Below are 19,801 nucleotides of genomic sequence, written 5' to 3'. Positions count from 1 at the left end.
AAACCCAAAGGCCACCTCTTTGGAATCCAGGGCAGTATATTAATGCTGTTATACTGTACTGCATTTAACTTAAAGTGTCCTCATGCGAAATGTCTTTGGTAGCAAAACCACAGACCTCTCGGCTTTGCCACCAAATGAGAGGACTATGAAAGTGAAAGTGTAGTGATTGTCACACGTGATACACAGCAGCACAGCACACAGTGCACACAGTGAAATTTGTCCTCTGCATTTAACCCATCACCCTGAGTGAGCAGTGGGCACCATGACAGGCGCCCGGGGAGCAGTGTGTGGGGACGGTGCTTTGCTCAGTGGCACCTCAGTGGCACCTTGGCAGATCGGGATTCGAACTGGCAACCTTCTGATTACGGGGCCACTTCCTTAACCACTAGGCCACCACTGCCCTATGTCCGTGCAGCATTAAAAAAAAGAAAAGAAAAGGCAAGTTAACAGTATGTGCGCACACATGGGTACGCATGGCGGGTTTAATTGCGGATGTATATATAGTTCCCGAAGATTGCCCCCTGATTTTCATTCCTACCCCACAAGTTCTTATAATAGTGCCGAGTTAAATTGGCTCTCGGAGCCACGAATCCCGAGCACTGAAGTACATAAGTGCCGTACACAAAGGCAAAGCCCATTCATCCCAAAACTAGGTGTGACACAGCACTACATGCTTTAATCGCCCCCAATATTCTCCAATAAAGCTGCGCTAAGGATGTCATTAAAATTCTCATTGCTCAGACTTGCGCTGATAAATATTTCACTAGAAGTAAACGGTTTACCTAAATTGAGGCAGTGGAGCCTGTTGCGCCAGGGTAGATGCTGGCAGAGGTAGAACATAAGAATTGCCCATAATGGAAAAAAAAAAAACCCATAATGGAAGCGGATGTGTATCCCAGGAACGCTGAATTAGCCCGGCCCTCTATATTTACCTCCAGAGTCGTTGAGGCTTGGTAACGTGGGGTCCGGGCAACGTTTCCGGGGTATCGAGCGGGAAATGACCCACTTTCCCGCCTCCCTCGGCCCCCCGGGGGACCTCCGTCGCTCGCCACGTCCGACTACCGTCCGCGGCCGCTTTTAATTTGCCCGGAGTACTCAGGTCCCCTTTTCCGGCACCGGCGCATACATGACTAATCGCTCTGGCCATTTTAAACAACTCAAGTCCCGTCCCGCAATAAATCACCCCGACACCAGCTACCATGCCGGTAATAGAGCCGCGTTCTGCGGGGAACGGAGGGAGCAATTGCATTTCCTTCTGGTCAGCGGGCCATTGTGAGCCTCCGCTCGCCGACCGGGACATTGTTGTCTGAAGTATTGTTTTCCGTTGGCGTTTGGCGAAAGAAAGGAATAACTCCGGTGCCCTTGGCCGCGCCTTTCGGTGGGGGGATTGTTTGTGTTATGTCCCGTCGATGTGGCTCATGGCGAGCTTGTGATTTACTTCCGTCCCGAGGTTATCGTGGTCGTTATTTTTGGCTTAATTGGGGCGTTGAGGAATCGCTGTCCTGCGTGTAAAATCGGCAAAATTGCTCCACCGCCGCCCTCCAATTTGTCTACATTTTGCGAGCGATCCGTAACAGTGACACGCATTCGGAATGCAAAAATGATATATTCAGCAATATTTACAATACAGTTACTTAGCAACAATGAAAATACGTTTCAGAATACGTGTCAGTGCTGTATTTCATTGTGGAGTTTGGTGAATATGCTAATATGCCAGTTCTGGGACTTCGAACTATCGAACTTGCCATAAAACCCACAGGCATGAGCGTTGTGGTTTCTGCTTTTCCAAAAGTACTCCATAAAAAAATGCCAGTGAATCTATTCAATAATGTATTCCGTTACGGAACGTAAAAATTCAGAATTCAGCCATTGCCCGACCCCGGCTGTATGACTCGGGGCGTGTTCGCTAACGTAGTCGACCGCTGGCACCGACACGGAAAAAAAAAACCCTTCATTGTTCATCCCTCGATGGCATTTAGAGAAGAGTTTTCTCAAGGGACGGCAGGATTTTCAACATGGTACCCGTCTGCAAGACCCAACAGCTCAAGCCGATCCATAATGCATGAACCTGCCAGTCCCCCCCTCCCACGATTCTGTCATTCCTGTGCTGCATATTACACTCTCTCTCTCTCTCTCTCTCTCTCTCTCATGTCTGCACAGACCGTATGAAGTGGACTCTGAAGATATTCTTGCCATGTCAGTGATTGTTCTTTTTGAATAGGCCTTCTGTGTTTGAACATGACCAATCTTCTCCCACGATAAAAGTATCATGAATACAGCATGAAAAATTCATCAAAGGCCGCGTGCTAAGGCTCGGGCGCGCTTGGGCACATCTCCATGACTGCGAGAGCGTCCCTCACAATTATTCAGGCCAGCTAATGCGCAGGGTGGGGTTTTTTTCACGGGGGATCGTGCGACCTTCGCCCACCCGAGGAAGGTGACTCCCGGCCGGGCTAATGTCCACGTCTTCTGAAAACCAAACTAAAGTAACGTGGGGTTTGTGCCACAGCCGCAAGCTTCAGCAACTTTCCTTCGCACTTCAGATTTTTGACAGTTTGGCCCCAAACTAAAATAGCATCTCTGGGCGCCTGCACATGGCGAGCGCATTCCGGTTCGTGCTTCCTGCCACGTCGATCCCACGGGGCGTCGCACTTCACCCACCGCGTGGCCCAGAAAGGAAGCTGCAGTTGGTAGACAGTTTAAATGGTGCTCCTGAGCGTGAGATGCGGAGCAGGGCGCACTTGTGTGATGCTCTTTATCGCTCCCGATGGCGTAGGTGGCCTGCAACCACGTGCGTGGAGCAGAGATGAGATTACCATGAAAACGGGAAATGTATTTATGTTTTTTTTTGCCTTCACGGATCATCTGGAATGAATGTCTAGGGCCGCGGCAGCACGTGTTCTTTTGCGAGGCTCTGAAGTGGAGATTTTTGTGTTTTGAATGTGGCGTGCAGTGATAACAGCACCGTAAATGCAGCAATCATCATAATCGCCATCCTGTTATAGCCAGTTAGCCCTGGTACATAATATATTCACCAATGAACAATGCACAAAACCATTTTATAGTAACCAAAAAAATTAACTCTTCACAGGGACATTATAGAGTATTTCACCCATTCTTCAGAATTTTCTGGTTCGTTTGTACATATAATTACTTAACAATGCATTTTTAGATAAATCTTGTTTTTGGGGGGCATTATATAAATTCTCAAGAATGTTATCTAGAAGTCACCTCAGCGGGCACACAAAACTGGTGTCCTTTACATTATAAATCAAAATTACAAATGATATTATCTACAGAAAAGATAAGTGGACAACATTAAAATCAGTAGTTCTTTCCAACAGAAAATAATATGATGCTTTTTGATTGTACGTCTAATTGTACAATCATACAACAGGCGACTTGTATTGTTATTTTTAGCGCACATTCGTGTTAAATACACATGTATGGACTGGCATTGTCGGCATTTTTAACCTGCTGGTATCGGAATAAATCTGCCCTGTCCAGTGTTACCCCTAAATCCCCCTTTTTGTGTATAAGAGGGGCGATTGTGTCACCGTGACAGTACACCTTTACCTGACCTATCCTCGGATTTTATGTTGCGGATCTGGTGTAATATGTAGGAGAGAAGCTGCCCGGTGCCTGGACTACGCAAGACTAACCCGCCACGCTTTATATATACAAAGATATGAAGGCCATTTCGGCTCAACTGCTGGCCGTTAGCGGCTAAATGACCTGTAGTTTGAGGTGTTTCTCCAAAGTGGCAATTAGCACAGTTAATACCCTCAAGGCTCTTAAAAAAAGGCATTTACATGAAAGGGCTGTTTAAGTGTTTGACTATTGTTTTTTTTTTTTTTTTAAATGACGTTCTCGAGAGGAGGATGGGTGCATCTCCAGCACGGTATCACAATAATATGAGAAATGCAAACACTCTCACAGTGCAGCCTTGCGTTTTCTAGAGTTTAGGGCCACTGTAAGGCTTCCGGTGCATCCTCCACACGGAGAGCCCTAAGATGCTGAAACCCAGGCCTCCTTAGAGCCAGATTTAAACTCTGCACTGACCACCAGTGAACAGATGCATGAATCCAACCTGCTGAAAGCTCTTCATTCAATCGGCTGTATTGTGCATAATACACGGATCGGGGACAGCTCCTCGTCCAGGCAACGGTCATCTCTAAACTCGACTATTGTAACTCTATTGGACTCTATTGACTATTGGAGCCTCTGCAGTCACCACAAAACCACTCCAGATGGTCCAAAATGTGGCAGCCCGTCTCATCTGCAACCAGCCGAAACACACCCACAACCCGTCTCTTCTCACCTCTCTCCACCGGCTCCGGTAGATGCTCGCATCGAGTTTAAATCCTTGATGGTGCCTACAGGGCTGTAAATGGAAGTTCTCCCTCTTACACCAACACACTACTAGCCAGTTACACTCCTGCACGCCCTCTCAGATCTGCACACGATACAAGACTGAAAATTCCCTCTTCACGGGGTCTCCGATCCCAATCAACTCTGTTCTCCTTCGTTGTCCCTGGCTGGTGGAACAACTCGCTCCATTCGCTCCATTCGACTAGCCGAGACTACCACCACCTTTAAGAAGCAGTTGAAAACCCACTTGTTCAAAAAGTATTTCGAACGAGTCCAACACACACACACACACACACACACTCACAAAAAAACTCGTCTAGCACTTAACAATTCCCCTGCATGTTCTATTCCTGACAAGTTTGGCCTTATCGGGGCTCTTAGTTTTTTGACTCTCAATCTATGGAAACCGAATGAGAATTGCTGGTGTCTTCTCCTTTAAAGCGTCTGCAAAGTAAAGTAAAGTAAAGTTCGCTCAGCAGACTACAAAACTCTCTGCAAACCTTACAGTCTCACAATGTTAAAATGGCTGTAAAATAATTCTTATTCCATAAGTCATTACAGTCTAGATAAGTTGAGGTAGAAACTGGTTATGAAACGTGCGTATACTCGCTATGCAGAGCACGATGCGTCCACAGATTTTTAAAAACAGCGTCACGTTGCTTCATATGTGTTGTGTCGCAGCGATGAATTATTCAGTTGTCTATTTAGACATGTGTGCCTTGTCAGATTGGTGTCATGTAGAAAGAAACGGTTAGCCGTGTGATATTTTATTCATACTGAGATCTTCTCACAAGTCTTGTTTGTTTCTCAGTATGCTGTAGAAAAAAACCATGCGCCGAATCGCGTAGGACTCTAATGCACACGGTTAAAAATTAACTAAGACGTTTATGTAATCACAGGAAGGGGAATTCCCCGACCCCCCCTCGCTGTAAATCAGAAAAAGACGCTCTCAGACGCCAGTCCTGCCCTGTTCAGTATTTCATCAGGGAACATGCCACCTCTTCACGCTTCCTTATTAACAATGGCTGGAAAATATCTGGGGGGCAACAGCAACATTTGCATGCAATTTCTGGCTAAGTCGTGCCGTATGGAGTAACAAAAGCGCTTCCTGTTCAGCTCTGTCCGCTTTGTTGGGTTCTGGACTGGATGATCCGAGTTTATTCTCCTCCGATACCCAGAGCTCCCAGAACTCCAGCACTTTCACTTCAATCACTCTGGACTCTTTGCTCTTTCTACTTTACTGCAATTTTTTTAAACATTGTCTTTCACCCATTTGCACACCTTCACCCAACCAGTTACACATATTTTATGTTAAAGACATAAAAGATTAATATTTGGTTATGTTTGCAATATTTGCATATTGGTTCATTGTATACTCGCAACATTTGCAATACTGTGGTCTGTTGCAGTCGCTAAAAGTATTTCACTGCATATCATACCGTGTATGACTATGCATCAGTCAAAAGTCAAAGTCAGCTTTATTGTCAATTCTGCCACATCTACAGGACATACAGAGAATTGAAATTGCGTTAGTCTCAGACGCATTGTGCATACAAGTAACATTAAATACAACAATGACATTAAATACAAAAGGTATAAAAATAAGCAAATGTATAAAATTTAAAAACACAATATACTATAAAGGCACATGGTGGAGAATAAAGGCACATGGTGGAGAAAACAAATAAAATTTGAATTTGAATTAGAATTTGAAGCCCGAGATCGGATCCATCTCTTAGTGGTTGCCTGGTAATCCATATTGCACAATGCAAATTTTTATAAGACATGATAGTTTATTGAACATTTAGCCCTTATTGGGCTATTGTACAAGCCTCCTAAAGAGTCGAGCGGCCCCAATAACAGCAGAATCCTGGGACTGGGGGATCCAAAGAGCAGCAGGGAGATTGGGGAGCACGCTTGGCGGCAGCAAGTGAAATTCGGAGAGGCGGAGGAGGAGAGAACGTTTCTTTTTCCTGTTGAGAAAGTGTGTTTGAAGAGCCGGGGTCTGCGCAGCTCCTTCAGAAGCAGCCCGGTAAAAATGAATGGAATTTAAGAGAAGATAAGTGTTTTTCCTGTTCCCCGCTCACCCCCAGTGTTCCGTTTCACTTCGAAAATTCAAGCAGGCACCCAAGTAGCAGAAGATGATGAGATTTAAGGGCCCGGTACTCCCACACGCACACAATAAATTATGCTCTTTTGATTTTAGCCACATTCACGTCTCTCTGGCCCGAATCTGCCCACGGCTTGTAACTTGAAGGCAGGGTCATGAAAGAGTTTGCAATGATGCAAAATCTCTCAGCACCGGGCAACACCTTCACTGACGCCGGCTTTCAAGTCTTTAAAGTCACGTCGAAAACAAGCCATTTATTTTTCAAAACTCAAAAATAAATAAATGCTCCGTGACGATGGAGAGGTTTAAACGATCATCGCGTTCTCGGTCTTGGCTATATTTTCTCTTAGACTTTGTTGCATGTCAGATTTAATTATTATATAAATGCTTGAAGCAGAATTCTGTCACATAATGGAGGGGAGGAAAAAAAAGAGCTGGAAAATGCCACATAAAAGCGCCCCTGCTTTTCCTAAATACCACCTCCATCCATCAGCGAAGAAGACAAGCTGAGAGCTACACTGACAGGACTCTTTAATGGCGGCCGACTGGCACCTGCAATGGCGAAATAAATAAGCATTAATAGACGCGCCGCGGTCCCCAGGCTCGCCCATCTCCACCCCGCGTTTTCATGACGCCGCAGGCGATTGGCGGGACTGCCGAGAGCCTACGGGACACAGGGGTGCCGTACACCGGCGTGCACCGGCGACCATTAGGCGTGAGCAGGTGCAGTGTTGTTCATTAGACGCCACCTCCCGGCTCGAGGGCCTTTAAAGCCCGACCCCTCATGAGCAAGGTGGGCGACTCAATAATGGGAGCGAACCTCACAAAGCCCGACGCTCACGCGCCTCAGATGCAGTTTGGCCACGACTTCGGAGGCCGAAGGAAATGCGGCGACGGAACAAAACAAACCAATAAAAAAAAAAAAAAAAGAAGGGAAAGGAAAGGATGGAGGTGAAGGGCCACTGAGGCGGTGCACTGAAACGCTGTCTTTCTTCCTCGCTCACCGCCCAGCGAGTTCCAGCACTTCCACAGTTTGTTGTGCTGCTTTCTGCCCAGTTCTTTCGACTGCTGCAGGGGTCGTCTCTCCTTTTCTTTGTAGTCTCCAGAACTTCTACTGCCCCGCTGCCACTGAGGCCACTACGTGCAGCGTATAGCGGCTTTCAGCGGCCTGTCTCAATTCCAGCTGCAGTCTAGCCGTTATTGACCACGTCCAGAATCGGTTTAATCTAGTCAAGCTTCAGTCGACTAAACAAGTCAGAATTATCCATGACTATTTTACTCTTATTTTCAGTAATGCAATTCTGTACCTAGTAAAATAGCCAAAAACTTTTATTTTAATCAAACCGACTTCATAATTAAAACAATTGTTATTGTTACCTTATAGACTCAAGAGAACTTTCACCTGCTAACTAACCAGGATAAATCTGAAACGGGTCTTTATTAAACGAGAGCACATACCAAAAGGAAACAGAAAGACTTGACTTGACTTGACTTGACTTGACTTGACTTGACTTGACTTGACTTGACTTGACTTGACTTGACTTGACTTGACTTGACTTGACTTGACTTCACTTCACTTCACTTCACTTCACTTCACTTGGCAGACACTTTTATCCAAAGCGACTTACAAGACGAAGACACCAGCAATTCTCATTCGGTTTCAATAGATTGAGAGTCAAAAAACTAAGAGCCCCGATAAGGCCGAACTTGTCAAGAACAGAATAATAATAATAATACTAATACAAACTAGATTTTGTTGATGAAACACTAAGAGTGCAAAAGAACCACCTGTATCTTGAAGAAGAGAACACGGTCTTTAATGACGTTTTCATCAAAAGATCTTAAACTGGGAGGAGCCAGATGATTGACAGCTGTCCTTCACACTACTTCCTCATTCTAGATTATATAAATCAAAACTTCAAATGCACAAACATCATTACCATTGCACTAGCAAACAAGCTCCACACTGAGTGCACCGAGCTTGGAAATGGAGCCCCAAGTTCTTTCTGCCTCGTGCACGTGGTTGTTTTTGGTTACTCTACCATCATTGCTTCCGATGCCTCTTCTTGGAACATGTAAAGCAGAAGTAAATGTATTACAATTGGTGATTTTTTCTGTCCATTATCAAAAAAGAAAAACCAGACAATAATGCAGAATAAATTCATCTCATCCTGGTTAAAACCGTACTGTTCTGGGTCTCATAATCGACGCATCTCAGTGCAGACGTGCACAGTTCAGAAGCAATGCAGTGCAGCACGTAATCGATTATTTAAAACGACGTTGCGCGGTGATTTTCTGGCTGTACGGAACTCCCCGTGATTATTGCGCGTGTCCATAACTCCATATTCGTTCTCGTTTTTTTTGCAGCAAGGACGATCCCCCGCGGACCCCTCCGACTTCACATCAGTAATGAGGACGTGGTGAAGAACTCTCTGCAGACTGAGCCACTTTGCCTCGAGTCGGGGAGAGGATTTGGGTTGTTACCTCATGTGATTAAAACACACACTGGCGGGGAGGACGGCGGGAAGAAGCTCTTTATCTTCCCCGAGCCTCTGTAACAACATATGTTTGCAAGTAATTAAAAGAAGTTCCCAAGTGATTAGCATGTCATATTGAAATACAATACGCTCAACAAATTACCTTTCCATGGCAGTTTATGCAAAAACCGGGCACAGGAGACCACTAGCACTTGTGCTGCTGCACTCGGGAGCAGAAGGAGGCAATCTCCAGCAATATTGATGTATTGACTTCTAATTAGTTTGTCAGGGGCTACAACTTTTGAGAGCATGGGAATAATTAATGAGGGCTTGCGGGCCGGTCGGAGAGCCTCGGTTTTGGCCCGAAAAGAGAAGGGGCGTCGCGGCCGCCACGGGAACGCTGCGCTGAAATATGCAAAGTCGCCGATTGAAATATTCATAGCCGAGTTTGGGTTTCTGAGCAAGTTGCACCGCTGGTGTCAGCACTTAGCCTTTAGCATGCAGGGTGGAGAGGCCACAAACAAGGCAACAAGTCTCTGGCGTCTTTTCTGATGCACACGGAACGTCTGCTTCTGCTCGCCGTTAGTTCTCTGCCCGTCTTCGGAAGCAACCGGGGGCAGGAAGTCACGAATCTGGGCCGCAGATGCGGCCTGGCTCCCCCGTGGGCTGCAATATTCTCTGAAAATCTTCGAGTTTAACGTCCAGCTAGTTCTGGATCTCGTTCTCTGCCCAGATGGTGATGTTTCCTCATTCGTCCACAGTTTCATTTTAATTAGAGCTGTCTTCTTTGTGCATACAAGCTGTCCAATCAGCGTCCATAAGTACAATAACAGAAGCTCGGGTCACGCTTTTTGCATGAAATGTATTTTTCATACTAAGCAGCGTGCCATTATTTTTATTCACCTCCACTCAAACTGTCCATTATCAATATAGATAAAATAATGTTTCGCTGGTGCCAGGCAAAAGAACCTTATTTTTGATGATTGTAATATTGCTGTACATGTAATGAAATGTGCAGAGCCACTGAAATGGTGCTGAACCACTGAAAAAAGTTGGAAAAGTTCAGACATAGTTCTGTTGAACTAAAGGTTCCCAAAGAAAAAGCACCATGAATCTTATCTGGACAGGTCCAGGATTTCCTCATTTGTCTTGGTGACACATTTATTTCTTTTTTTATTGTTGTTTTATTGGGAGCCTCTAATCAAACTCAAGTAGCTGCGTTTCTGAAAAGCTCCGCCCGACACCCACAGCCCCACAATACCGACAGCCGCGGCCTGAGAGAGCACAACTTATTAAAATGGAGAAGATGGCCCGACTAACTACGCCATGAAATATTTAACAAGGACAATTGAAGAGATGTTCAATCCATATCCTTTAAGAGGCTTGTGAAGGTGCTGGACTCTCGCTGACTCGGCAGCTTTGGTTAAACCCAGTCAGGACAGTGATGTCTCTTTATTCATATTCATGTGCCGTGCAAGGATACAGGCTGAGCCCAGTTTATTCTCTTTTTTTTTATGTTTTTCTCATCCTAACGGACACTGTAACAGACAGAAAGGTTGTTGCTGCCACAGGAACTTTGGTGAACTTACCAGACCCCTGGTTTTATTTAACTGAGGTGTTGTTGAAGCACGAGAGGATTTTTTTATAATAGTTTTACAAATTACATTTTACATCTTAGGTTTTAGCTTCAATAATTAATTGCAAATAATCACAATTAATTCCTTGCAAAATGTGTGAATATTTAGATACAGACTTTGAAACAATTGCCATTAATTAAACTTAAGCAATTATGCATCATACATTCATTATCATCAAATATCTTCATAACCTTATCTTCATATTAAATCTTGGCTTTGTCGTAAACAAGAAGCAGTCAAAGAAGTTACGACTATGTAAATCAATGACCATTTATCGCTATATTTACATTTATCATAAAACTTAAACCAGGGAAAGGTCAGACGGTTACAAATCTAGTTATTATATTTTGATTTCTTTTTTTGTACAGCAACACCATGTGGTATGAAATTTTAGAATATTACTGCATTGTGTGGTGATACATGTCAGAGCCTGTTTGGACCTGGGTTCAAGCAGCACTGGCCACAGAGCAGGGGCAGGGGCAAGGGCAGTGGTGGCCTATCAGCTAAGGAAATGGACCCGTAATCGGCCAAGGTACCACTGGGGTCCACTTTATGAAGGTACCGTCCCCACACACTGCTCCCCGGGCGCCTGTCATGGTGATGGTTAAGTACAGAGGACACGTTTCACTCTGTCACCGTGGGCTGTGCTTCACAATCACTGATCTCTGATCACAATCAATTTATCTCTGATAGCAGTTTGCACGTCCTCTGAGCATGTGATACAAGTAATTAACTGTACAAATACAGTATATTTTCATAGTCAACGTACTATATCTACAGACTGATGGCTACCTTCATCAGCCTGATGTAAATAGCATATTTTACAGTCAACACTGCTTTTTACAGCAGGGTATACACTGGTAGAGTACACAATTATGCAAAAATACCCACAATCCCACACAAAACACTTCTGCAACCATAAATACCATACAGCAGTTTAGCCATTTGCTGCTTGCTTTAGTTGAATCCCTTGGTTTTTGCAGAAGTGCCTGTTCATAAATTAGTACCAACTGGATTCCACAGTTTGACTTGCTGGATGAAGCTTGGAGAGTAAATGAGCTTTTTTCTGTGGGAAAGATGAGAATGAAAAAACGATTTTTGCAGAAACTAGACTCAGTCAGCGGGGACTGAATATGATTTTTGCAAGATAAGTTGCAGGGACAAGAGTTTACCCCAATTACAGGCAGAACGGCCAGAGAACCGTGGGCAAATTGGAATGTCGTCCGTGTTCTTAGTGGACATCAGGCCTTAAATTGGACAGAAGTGGCAGGGCTACCGGCACAGGAGTATCTGAATTTTAAGAGCTCTTTGCTTTCACTAAATCAGCCAGTCCAGTGCCACTGTGAACGTTGATGTCTTGGTTGCTTGGTCGAGTTTCATAAATGCAGAAGTGCTCACCTTAGTTGGGCTTGGGGACCAAATGAATCTCAGACTGAAGATGCAGAAGGTCAGCATGAGGAAGACCAGTCCCAGAACAACGGCTCCCAGGCGATAACGGCGAAACCTGGGCTGATTCTCCTTGCCAACCTCCACCTAGCACAAGAAAACAGCTTGTCCAGTCATGGCTATACTGTGGTTAAAGACCACACCATTAAGGCGATCACGAGATCCGACATGGCTTTGCAGACCTGCAGTCTGAATTCATCTACTGTCCATTCTCCACGATTCAACCTCTGAAAGCACCATGGCCTGCAGTTCAAGGTCAGAACAGAGAAGCTCCTGCTTTGTTGTGACCAAGAATGCAGAACAATTTAAATAAATGTGTGATTCATATGATTTCCTTATATGATTTTATAATAATTTTGTACAATTCAATAGCAAAAAATGAGTTGAGCAGGCCTTAATGGCCAGTACATATACTTTCAAAAGTGGCACATGCAACTGGTGGTAGTAGCCTAGTGGGTAACACACTCGCCTGTGAACCAGAAGACCCAGGTTCAAATCCCACTTACTACCCTTGTGTCTCTGAGCAAGACACTTAACCCTGAGTGTCTCCAGGGGGGGACTGTCCCTGTCACTACTGATTGTAAGTCACTCTGGATAAGGACGTCTGATAAATGCTCTAAATGTAAATGTAAACTGGTGCCTTGAAATGACCTAAAACATTTGGGAGCGAATGAACAAAACATCAGAGTCGAAGCAGTTCGGAATTGTGTCGCATTCAAGGAAAAAAGCAAACAAAGCCTAAAAAGATGCCGCAGAGTTTTATGCAAGTTGCCTTTTTTCATTTTGGTGTAAAAAAAAAAAAAAAGTTATTATTCTGAATCTGGGTGCTTGAAAGTAGCTCTGCAGAGTGAAAAGCACAAAAGGTCAAGAGTTTTATTTTTCCCTTTCATGGTGACTGCTCATCCCTAAAAGATGATTTTGTGCAGAATCTGGTTCCGAACTGAAAGTGCGTTCTGTCCGCAGCTCCTTGTGGAAGCAGGCTGGACGCTATGAGCTTTGTCAGAAGTAACAGCAACGTCGGGGTAGGGTGGGAGTAACCTGGCGGGTAACATACTCGCCTATGAACCAGAAGACCCAGGTTCAAACCCCACTTACTACCATCGTGTCCCTGAGCAGGACACTTAACCCTGAGTGTCTCCAGGGGGGGACTGTCCCTGTAACTACTGATTGTAAGTCGCTCTGGGATAAGGGCGTCTGGTAAATGCCGTAAATGTAAAATGTTTATCCTTCAGAGATGCCCGACTTCTTGGTTATTAAAGCCGCCCCCAGATTTTCCCTTTGGACTTGATTCCACCAAGCTTAGAGCCACATGTTAATGAAGACGAGGTTTTGTCCTGAGCAGTGGAGTTTCCTTTTAGAAGATGCCGCCTGGAACTCATTTGTCCCGCAGACTCACACCCAGCTTCAGTCTTCATGAACTTTTTGCAAATACGATTCTCATCATGTTTATATGTATAAAATCTATATTTCAGGCAGTATACTGCACAGAGTACAACATTTTGGCCTTTACTAATTAGTCCTGGACAGACTGCGGAGGGCACTGAACCACACCTCCAGACGTTCCCAGCCCAAACCTGGCAGCGTGGACGAAGGAAGAGGCGCTTGCGCAAGCAGTGGAAACTTGACTAGAGGACAACGTTCCGGCTGCTCGGAATGTGGACAACTCGGGACAACGCTCAGGCGTCTGGCAGTAAAATGGTATTAGATGGTTTCGGGGGTGCGGATGAGCCTCAGGGTCCCCGCTGTGCCGAAAGAAATTGAGTAAGACTTTGGGAAAAAGGAACGTGTTTGTTGTGAATGAAGGCGTGAGATGGAGAATGAGGAACGTGTTGCTTCATATCAGAGAGAGACCGAGGGAATGACGCCGAACGAGGAGGAATGAAGTCTAAAGAAGGGTGATTGATGCAGGGATGACATTGGACAGCAGAAGATCCCTTCTGGAACCCGAGACCATGGAATGCAGGAGAATTTTTCCAAAACACACAGACCGTTGGTGAAGGTCCAGCAGAACTATCCGACCACCTTGATCGCATGATCACATTAGGGCAGGAGGAGTGTCTCATATCCTCCAAACTTTTCAAACGAAGGTTGAAGACTTCAGGAAGCCTGAACTTGGCAGCATTCTTGGAAAGCCAGAACAGAAGCTGAGAAAGTATGGTCTCCAGAGTGAAATAAACATGAACTGCATCCATCGTTCCTCTCTCCTTCTCATGCACCTTCATCCTTCTCTTGATTTTCTTCTGGGTGTTTTCTCTTTCACTCCTTCCCTTCCCTCCAGTCTCCATCTCTCTCTCTCTCTCTCTCTCTCTCTCTCTCACTCACTCTCACTCTCTTTACTCTCCAAGAACTGCAGGGGCTACAGCTTCTCCATGAACACACACACACACACACACACCTCCTGTCCATTGTTCTAAATGCGTGACAGTAAAATACATATATATTAAAATATTACATATTAAGTTATTATTGTTGTTAATGAACAATGAGACTTGATAAAAAAAAATGATTTTCACATAACCGTCATTTTGCAACAGATATTTGTTCATTGCTGTGCTTTTCAGGATGATTATGATATTTTATATATATAAATGTTATATATATATATAAACAGTGCATGAGCACATTGCTTCTGGCACGCAACCCGGCATGCAACCGTGGTTTAGCAAGGCATCACGAAAAAGACGTGCGAAGTTTCTACTTAACTCACATCTTTCCAGAAGGCTTGTTGACCGCTTGACTGGGTGCAACGCTCCATCTCCGGGCTGCAGTGAACAGAGCCGAGGCGGCGGCGGCGGGCTGGGAGTAGCTCTCGGAGCGAGGGAGGCTGGGACTGGGGTGGAATTACTTTAACACTTGTGGCTCCCGTCGTCAGCCGAGCGGACGACCCCTGCAGACGCGAGGAGAGAAGAGACTTTAACACATGCACGGTTGGCACTGGCGCTGTCCTAATTGCGAGCTCCTTTAATTCGGCGGCATTTGGTTGAAAAATGCCTCGCCGAGCCCGGGCGACGTCTTTACAGTCGGGAGCTGCCGGTTCGCGGTGCAGATATAATTCACGGGGAAACAGGGACACATCTGGAAGCATCTGGCGGAAGGCCAGCCTCCTTAACAAATAGCTCGGGGACGGCACATGCAACCTCCTTCTTATGAGTGCCATAAATCTGCCAAAACGCAGAATTATAGTAAAGGAAAAAGTGCACCTCCCTCAGTTCCTCTGTAATCCTGGAAGGCTTGTAATGAATTGTCACCCCTGGATCTGTCTCACGGTTCGACGTTCCTTTATTGTCATCTTATATTTCCACGTAAGGACCAGTGGCAAGAATAACCAAATAAAATGCACTCAAAAATATCAACAAAAAATCTTTTTTTCCACCTTTTTAATCTCTGCTAATTGTGGTCTGATGAGAGCCAAAATGCGGATTTAGAAGATTGCTGGAAACAGCTGCTTTAGAATCTGCTTTCGGTATAAAAGGTAGAAAACATGCAAAAACATCTTATCTGTCTGTAAAACAGTAACAGTAACTGGCACAGCTGTGGTCCCAATGCCTGTAGGAGAACCTCAAAGTTTGCACCTCTTCCATTTAAGGCATCACACGGCGTTGTCAGTAGAATAAAAAGCGCCGCCCCGTCTCTGATAGCTGCTGAGAGGGTGGCGGACATTCTCCTCGTTGGAGTGCACAGTCACCGTGTCGAAGCTGATAGTCGGGAGGCTTTGTCAGCCTTTTTCTTGTTTCGTGTTTTCAGCGCGATGAAGCTAACCTGACATTTTGCTCGAGTTAATCATGGAGGCCTTTCAGAAAGAGTCATGTCAGCATCGGAGCAATCCCATTAACCAGGAATCGGGGTAGACAGCAAGAAGCTGGAGAAGTCGGAGAAGATTTTCTTTATTATTTCGTTATAATTACTGTTTTATTGTGGTCCGAAGGAATCAACACTCAAGGGCTCAAATCAATCATGTACAGTACAGGCCACAGGTTTGGACACCTTCTCATTCAATGTGTTTTCTTTATTTTCATGACCATTTACGTTGGTAGATTCTCACTGAAGGCATCAAAACTATGAATGAACACATGTGGAGTTCTGTACTTAACAAAAAGTGGAGACCTGACCTCCACAGTCACCGGACCTGAACCCAATCCAGATGGTTTGGGGTGAGCTGGACCAACAAGTGCTAAACACCTCTGGGAACTCCTTCAAGACTGTTGGAGAAGCATTTCAGGTGACGACCTCTTGAAGCTCATCGAGAGAATGCCAAGAGTGTGCAAAGCAGTAATCAGAGCAAAGAAACTAGAATATAAAACATGTTTTCACTTATTTCAACTTTTTTTGTTAAGTACATAACTCCACATGTGTTCATTCATAGTTTTGATGCCTTCAGTGAGAATCTACCAACGTAAATGGTCCTGAAAATAAAGAAAATAAAGACACATTGAATGAGAAAGTGTCCAAACTTTTGGCCTGTACTGTACATTTCTTCAAGGTTCAACTGTTTAACAGAGGCGTGTTCCAGAACAGTCTTCTGAGTTTCTGAAAAGCAGCAGCTCAGCCTTTTTTCTGAATTTCTACGTACTCAAATATTTTTGTAAAAAGCAAAAACAATTATTTAAAGCAGCAAACTGTGATTTCATTTGATCAAGTTTGTAAAACTTGCCAGGAACAGATTTGTGGAGCAGATATTGCCTGCTTGGTAGAAGCCTCTCGGCTTTTGTGCCCTGAAATGATGATTTCTTGCACTTGTTAGTTCCTTTAATTAGGGAGCATGTGATATTCGACGCTCCGTTTGAGAGCTTTGTGCGAACGCCAGCTGTGCGGGGCTTTGTTGATAACCGCATTCTTAGTTAAGAAGCTAGAAATACACGTACTAGACACACACACACACTCTCATGAAGTCCCTGTTGTCTTAATAGGTGAGTTAATTAGAGAGTTGCCAGCTCCTGTTGAGAAGCCCCTGGGGTTACTGGCCCTGCTGGCTCCCATTAGTGCTGCTCGTGTTTTATCACCAGGAAGTCGACGAATTATTAGTTCATAAATACGGCGGGAGGTGGCCAGGCGGAGGGGACTTTCTCGAGACCCCGGCCGCCCCGATTGCGCGGCTCTGGCCATTGAAGTGAGGGGAGCTGTCAGCCAGCCGGCGGATCTCATTTCATCACCCGCAGAAATGCTGGCTTACATCTACAAACAGGGGAGGGGGGAAAAAAGTCAGAACAATCTTTGTGGGAAAAGAATAGATATATATATATTTTTTCCACTTTAAGCATCAAACGTTGCATCAGATCGGCGAAGCTTCTCCTCTTCCAAGTTAATTACGCCGTACCTGCTTTCAGTCGCGTCCCAGGAGAGCCTAACTGCTTTAGCCGCGGTGTTTGTCGAACCGCCAGTCGGCGGGTGCTCCGGTCTGGGCCACATAAACAGGCGCGAGGGGCAGGCTGCGACTGCGGCCACATTTCGTAACGAGTTGCGTGACGAGCCGGGCCCTGGAGGCCCCGTTAGCCGACATCAACAACTCCGCGAATCCCGGATTCGGCTGCGGTGACAGATGAGCAGGCGGTGGGAGGAAATGCGGAGCATGCAAAGGAGTTTGATGGACGGGACCTTTTGAGTAGCTTATACGCCACCCGACACACACACACACACACACACACACACACACACACACACACACACTTCCAGAGCAAGCGGGTGACACGATGTTTGTGTTCCTCTTTCATTGGAGGTTAATTGGATTCAGCGCATGGAGGCCGAGGTCCTCTTTTAGCGTTCCTACAGGTTCTGCATTTAAAGACAATGGCCTCAGTGTCCGCCCACACCTCCTCCTTTTTGTCGCCAGCGACTCGGGGATCAGCGAGAAAGACACATCCCACGCGCAGCCGTCGCCTGCGGAATCGACCACAATATCCCGCTATCTTCCGAGGACAGCGCCGCCTGCGCCTGGTCGCGGCCGCCGCCGGACAAGGACACAGATAACGGCGAGAGAGAGCTGCTCGTCCCGGCCGGGAGCCTATTTAGCGACAGGGCCCTCCAGCTCCACACACACATGCGGTTCGCAATGTACACAGCTTGTAACCAGCAGTGCAGACAGAAATAAAAATGGGCTCTTCAGAACAAAACAACATGCATTTTACACTACTACTGGTTCATATGCGTAAAATACCAGGGTAAAAACTGTATTCGGGGGTTAATAAGAAATAAATGTTCTTGTCATACTGGTAATGTGTGGGCGGGTCACTTTAAATGCATTAATAAGCTTTCAAATCGATCTATTTTGAATGCATCGTTACTCAGAAAACGTTTTGTCCAAGACAGATAGAAATGAGAATGTGTTTGCAGTCATATTAAGGAAGAGGATCACTTGCAAGTCTCTTTTTAAATCGCACCTTGGCATTTGACACCCTTTTAAATGCTTTATTTTCATGGCTGTTCACCTTACTAACTTGACGTCTTCTATTTAATTTGTATTTTTTATGCATTTTATGTCCTTTGAAGGCTGTCGTGCCGTTTATTTACTCTCCTTTGGTGCGGTGCGGTGGTATAAAGTGCTCTGCACATAAACCCTGACTGGACTGGATCGGGATTTATTATTAGAAACGGCAATAGACAGAAGGTCAAGTGAATGAATTTCTTAGCACACGTATTAGACATATTAGACATCTCATTTATATGATGATAGTTGGACACATCGGTGTCTCACAATGATAGGTTATGAAAATATTGATATCTGATAAATACTAGTGAAATTTAACCCGCATATTACATGGATGAGAAGGAACTGGGAGACATTTCCCCCCTCTTTTTAGGACTTTGTATGACAGCAAATAAAAATTGGAGAAGAGCAGGGGCGGAAACGGTGCAGACATTGTCCTGCCCACACAGCTGCACTTTTCCCTACGTTGTTGATGCTGTCAAACTGTCAATCAATCACTGTAAGAATAAACAAACAGTGCTTAGGCGCTGTCAGATAAGACTGGTACATTCTCATTGGACTCGATAGGTGAGGAATGATGTCAGCACATTCAAGCACGGCCGATTCCACGACCTTCTGCAAATTAGAGGATAGAACGGAATAAATGAGTTGAGGCATTTATTTCTGGGACATTTTGCTGCCACTCGTCCTTTTCAAGGGAATTTCAGGACTGTATGAACTGGCTTTCTGAGCATCATCATCTGAACCTGAGAACCCCTTAATGCCGCTCTGGTGCCTGTTGCAAAAGAACATTTTGCTTTGACTTGTGGACTTATTTCCCCCCCCCAGCGTATTGTTCACAATTTAGTTAGGCTCTCAAAGATGGTGCCAAATACAACAAATTGTTATTTGCCTTTAATTGAAATATGATCCTTAACTTTTAATGTGATCATTAAAGTGAAAGTGAAAGTGAAGTGATTGTCACACGTGATACACAGCAGCACAGCACACAGTGCACACAGTGAAATTTGTCCTCTGCATTTAACCCATCACCCTGAGTGAGCAGTGGGCAGCCATGACAAGCGCCCGGGGAGCAGTGTGTGGGGACGGTGCTTTGCTCAGTGGCACCTCAGTGGTACCTTGGCAGATCGGGATTCGAACCAGCAACCTTCTGATTACGGGGCCGCTTCCTTAACCACTAGGCCACCACTGCCCCACCACTACTTGTCTTTTATCAGATAACTATTAGCTAGGGAGCCTTTTAATGCAGAAAACTATATTTTAATTTCCCTTGTAGAGCAGAAATGCTCTGCAATTTAACACCAGCAATTATGTGTGCAGTTCATAATTGAATAAAGTC

At 45.1% G+C, this 19,801-nt stretch overlaps 1 protein-coding gene across 2 annotated transcripts in view; it reads right to left on the bottom strand.

The window, feature by feature from the left end:
• LOC114768133 (tenomodulin-like) overlaps positions 1–15,101 on the bottom strand; it is a 35,127-nt gene extending 20,026 nt beyond the window's left edge. Inside the window, exons 1-2 of one of the 2 annotated variants that reach the window (XM_028960258.1) lie at positions 14,749–15,101; positions 11,994–12,128 (exon numbers count right to left, since the gene is read on the bottom strand). In XM_028960258.1, coding sequence (XP_028816091.1) covers positions 11,994–12,128; positions 14,749–14,796 — 183 coding nt within the window. In that variant the 5' untranslated portion in view covers positions 14,797–15,101. The remainder of the gene's footprint in view (positions 1–11,993; positions 12,129–14,748) is intronic. The other variant, XM_028960257.1, reaches the window with a different exon arrangement.
• Positions 15,102–19,801: the final 4,700 nt, after the last annotated feature.

This window comes from Denticeps clupeoides, chromosome 18 (genome assembly GCF_900700375.1).
Source record: "Denticeps clupeoides chromosome 18, fDenClu1.1, whole genome shotgun sequence".
Taxonomy (NCBI): domain Eukaryota; kingdom Metazoa; phylum Chordata; class Actinopteri; order Clupeiformes; family Denticipitidae; genus Denticeps; species Denticeps clupeoides.
Note: the sequence above shows the minus strand (reverse complement) of the source record. Positions and strands in the feature narration are given on the sequence as shown.